Genomic DNA, 3,711 nt, shown 5'->3' with positions numbered 1-3,711 from the left:
AGGCGTGAGCCACTGCGCCCGGCAGTGAAACCCCATCTCTATTGAAAATACAAAAATTAGGCCGGGCACAGTGGCTCACACCTGCAATCCCAGCACTTTGGGAGGCCAAGGCGGGCGGATCACTTGAGGTCAGGAGTTCGAGACCAGCCTGGCCAACATGGTGAAACTCCATCTCTACGAAAAATACAAAAATCTAGCCAGGTGTGGTGGTGCGTGCCTGTAATCCCAGCTACTCAGGAGGCTGAGGAAGGAGGATCGCTGAACCTGGGAGGTGGAGGTTGCAGTGAGCCGAGATCGCGCCACGGCACTCCAGCCTCAGCAACAGAGCGAGACTCTGTCTCAAAACCAACCAATCAACCAGTGCGTTTGAAGATGTCCTCATGGGACTGTGGCCGGAGAGCCCTGCTGGCCTCTGGCTGTGCTCCCGTCCCTGCAGTAGGAGGTGGGGACAGTCATTTCACCATCCCCCAATGTCATTCCAGCTGTTACTCCCTGTAGTCAGCCCAGGTCCTGGGCCAGACACTGCATTGGAGACAGGCATGAGCAGGACCTCTTCCTGCCTTGGGGGGAAACCCAGGGGCGTCTGGGGCTCACTGGGTGCCTCACATCCACTTTGTGCTGTTGTCTGGGGACCTCTGAGTGGGTGGCCGTAGAATTCAGCCCAAACCAGGATGCTTTTGGCAATGGAGGGAGAGCCTTGTGAGTAGCTATTCGGGACAACCACAGGGGCGTCGGCCGCCCCACTGCGTGTCAGGAGTGACCACCGGGCTGTGTGGGGGCAGGCAGGGCGGGGCCCGGGCAGCCGGCTCAGTGGAGCCCCGAGCCCCCAAAGCTGGGCTCTCTCATGGGCCCTGGTCTCGTCCCCAGCCTTCCTCTCTATGCAGGGCGTCCACGTGGACCACACGGCCCAGCTGTGGGGCATCCGATGGGCCAGCAGTTTGCGGCAGGAGGCCTCGGACTATCACCGCACGCTGACGCCCACCCTGGAGGCACTGGTGAGGGTGGTCTGCGTTTGGGGGCCAGGGAGGAAAAGCGAGTAGCCGGGGGCTCTGACCTAGAGCTGCTTCCCATGGGGGAGGGAGGGGGGATGGAGGCAGGGAGGCTGGGGTGGAGGCTGTGAGATTGGGAAGCCGGGTCGTGGGACAGGGAGGATGAGGCCAGGGTGTGGAGGCTGATGCCTACAGAGCAGAGCAGTATCCACTGAGGACTGAGTCCTGCGGGACTTCAGGCCACATTTATTCTGGATGGGAATCAGAGCCCTCACGCACAGCTGGGGGAATGTATTTTATTTGTTTTGAGACAGAGTCTCACTCTCGCCCAGGCTGGAGCGCAGTGGTGCGATCTCGGCTCACTGCAACACCTCCCGGGTTCAAGCGATTCTCCTGCCTCAGCCTCCTGCGTAGCTGGGACTACAGGCGCCCGCCAGCACGCCCGGCTAATTTTTGTATTTTTAGTAGAGACGGGGTTTCACCACGTTGGCCAGGCTGGTGTCGGACTCCTGACCTCAAGTGATCCACCCTCCTCGGCATCCCGAAGTGCTGGGATTACAGGCATGAGCCACCGCGCCCAGCCTGGGGGAAGGTAAAATTAGGCATTCCAGGAAAGCAGGAAAAGATAAAATAGAATACAGTGGTGCAGGCCGGGTGTGGTGACTCATGCCTATAATCCCAGCACTGGGGGAGCCCAAGGCGGGTGGAGTTCAAGACTAGCCTGACCAACATGGAGACGCTCCGCCTCCACTAAAAATACAAAGCTAGCTGGGTGTGATGGCATGTGCCTGTAATCCCAGCTACTCAGGAGGCTGAGGTGGGAGGATTGCTTGAGCCGGGGAGGCAGAAGTTGCAGTGAGCTGAGATCGTGCTATTGCACTCCAGCCTGGGTGACAGAGCAAGACTCTATCTCAAAAAATAATTTAAAAATATACACGGGGCATGGTGGCTCACGCCTGTAATCCCAGGACTTTGGGAGGCCGAGGTGGGTGGATCATGAGGTCAGGAGTTTGAGACCAGCCTGGCCAACATAGTGAAAGCACGTCTCTACTAAAAATACAAAAAATTAGCCGGGTATGGTGGTGGGTGCCTGTAATCCCAGCTACTCAGGAGGTTGAGGAGGCAGAGATTGCAGTGAGCTGAGATTATGCCACTGCACTCGGGCCCAGATGACAGAGCAAGACTCTGTCTCAAAAATAACAATAAAAAATTTAAAAATAAAAAATAAGGCCGGGCATGGTGGCTGACACCTGTAATCCCAGCATTGTGGGAGGCCGAGGTGGGCATATCACAATGTCAAGAGTTTAAGACCAGCCTGGCCAATATGGTGAGCTCCCATAGCTACTAAAAAATACAAAAAGTAGCTGGGCCTGGTGGCACGTGCCTGTGATGCCAGCTGCTTGGGAGGCTGAGGCAGGAGAATCGATAGAACCCAGGAGGCGGAGGTTGCGGTGAGCCGAGATCTTGCCACGGAACTCCAGCCTGGGCGACAGAGGGAGACTGTTTCAATAAATAAATAATTAATAAAAATAAAACATAAATAGGCCGGGCGCGGTGGCTCACGCCTGTCATCCCAGCACTTTGGGAGGCTGAGGAGGGCGAATCATGAGGTCAAGAGATCGAGACCATCCTGGCCAACATGGTGAAACCCCGTCTCTACTAAAAAATAGAAAAATTAGCTGGGCGTGGTGGCGCGCGCCTGCAGTCCCAGCTACTCGGGAGGCTGAGGCAGGAGAATCACTTGAACGCGGGAGTCGGAGGTTGCAGTGAGCCGAGATCGTGCCACTGTACTCCAGTCTCGGTGACAGAGGAAGACTGTTTCAATAAATAAATAAAACATAAATATAAATAAAAGAAAATGCTTTCCCATGGAACCAACCCGCTCTCTAGCTCCCTCCACCACCTACCCGGCCTCTGCAGTGGTGGGATGCCCATGCTGTGGGTGTCAACATTGACTGGTCTTGTTTCTGTTGCAGTTTGTAAGTAGTTTTCAGAAGACAGAGTTAGAGGCAAGCTGTGTGGGCTGCACGGTGCTGAATTACAGGTGAGTTGGAGCTTCCATGGGGTGAAGGAAACTTGGTGGATATCTGGGAGTTTCTGGAGGATTCCAGAAGATTCCAACAGAGAGGAGGCCCTCCTTCTCCAAGGGCCTCTCCTCCATACCTGTAGGGATGGGAACTCCAGCGTCCTGGTGCATTTCCAGCTGCACTTTCTGCTGCGACCCCTCCAGACGCTGAGCCTGGGCCGGGAGGAGGAGCTACTTCAGGAAGGGATCCGGGCAAGGCTGCAGGAGCACGGCATCTCCCTGGCTGCCTACGGCACCATTGTGTCGGCTGAGCTCACAGGTGAGTGGGCAGTTGAGACTGAATCCACATCACGAGGAGGCTGGAGGCGGGCAGCCTTCGCAAGATACATTTTGATAAGCACCCCTTCCCATAAAAAGAAAATGAAATCTTCAGCGTGGTGGCTCACGCCTGTGATCCCAGCACTTTGGGAGGTCGAGGTGGGTGGATCATCGGAGGTCAGGAGTTTGAGACCAGCCCGGTCAACGTGGTGAAACCCCGTCTGTACTGAAAATACAAAAAATGAGCCATGCGTGGTGGCGGGTGCCTGTCATCCCAGCTACTCAGGAGGCTGAGGCAGGAGAATCACTTGAACCCGGGAGACACAAGTTGCCGTTAGCTGAGATCGTGCCCTCGAGCCTGGGCAAAAAGTGTGAAGC

At 56.0% G+C, this 3,711-nt stretch overlaps 1 protein-coding gene across 1 annotated transcript; it reads left to right on the top strand.

Annotated features, from left to right (window-relative positions):
* Positions 1-781: 781 nt before the first annotated feature.
* LOC116547742 (transmembrane protease serine 9-like) lies at positions 782-3,334 on the top strand (the record flags this gene model as incomplete). The annotated part of the gene is made up of 3 exons (XM_032273582.1): positions 782-995; positions 2,966-3,033; positions 3,159-3,334. Coding segments are annotated over exons 1-3 (361 nt in total), but the record flags the coding sequence as incomplete, so codon positions are not given.
* Between the last annotated feature and the right edge of the window lie 377 nt (positions 3,335-3,711).

This window comes from Sapajus apella, unplaced genomic scaffold (genome assembly GCF_009761245.1).
Source record: "Sapajus apella isolate SASKATOON/1434 unplaced genomic scaffold, GSC_monkey_1.0 scaffold4428, whole genome shotgun sequence".
Taxonomy (NCBI): Eukaryota; Metazoa; Chordata; class Mammalia; order Primates; family Cebidae; genus Sapajus; species Sapajus apella.
This window is presented reverse-complemented; position numbering and strand designations above follow the sequence as displayed.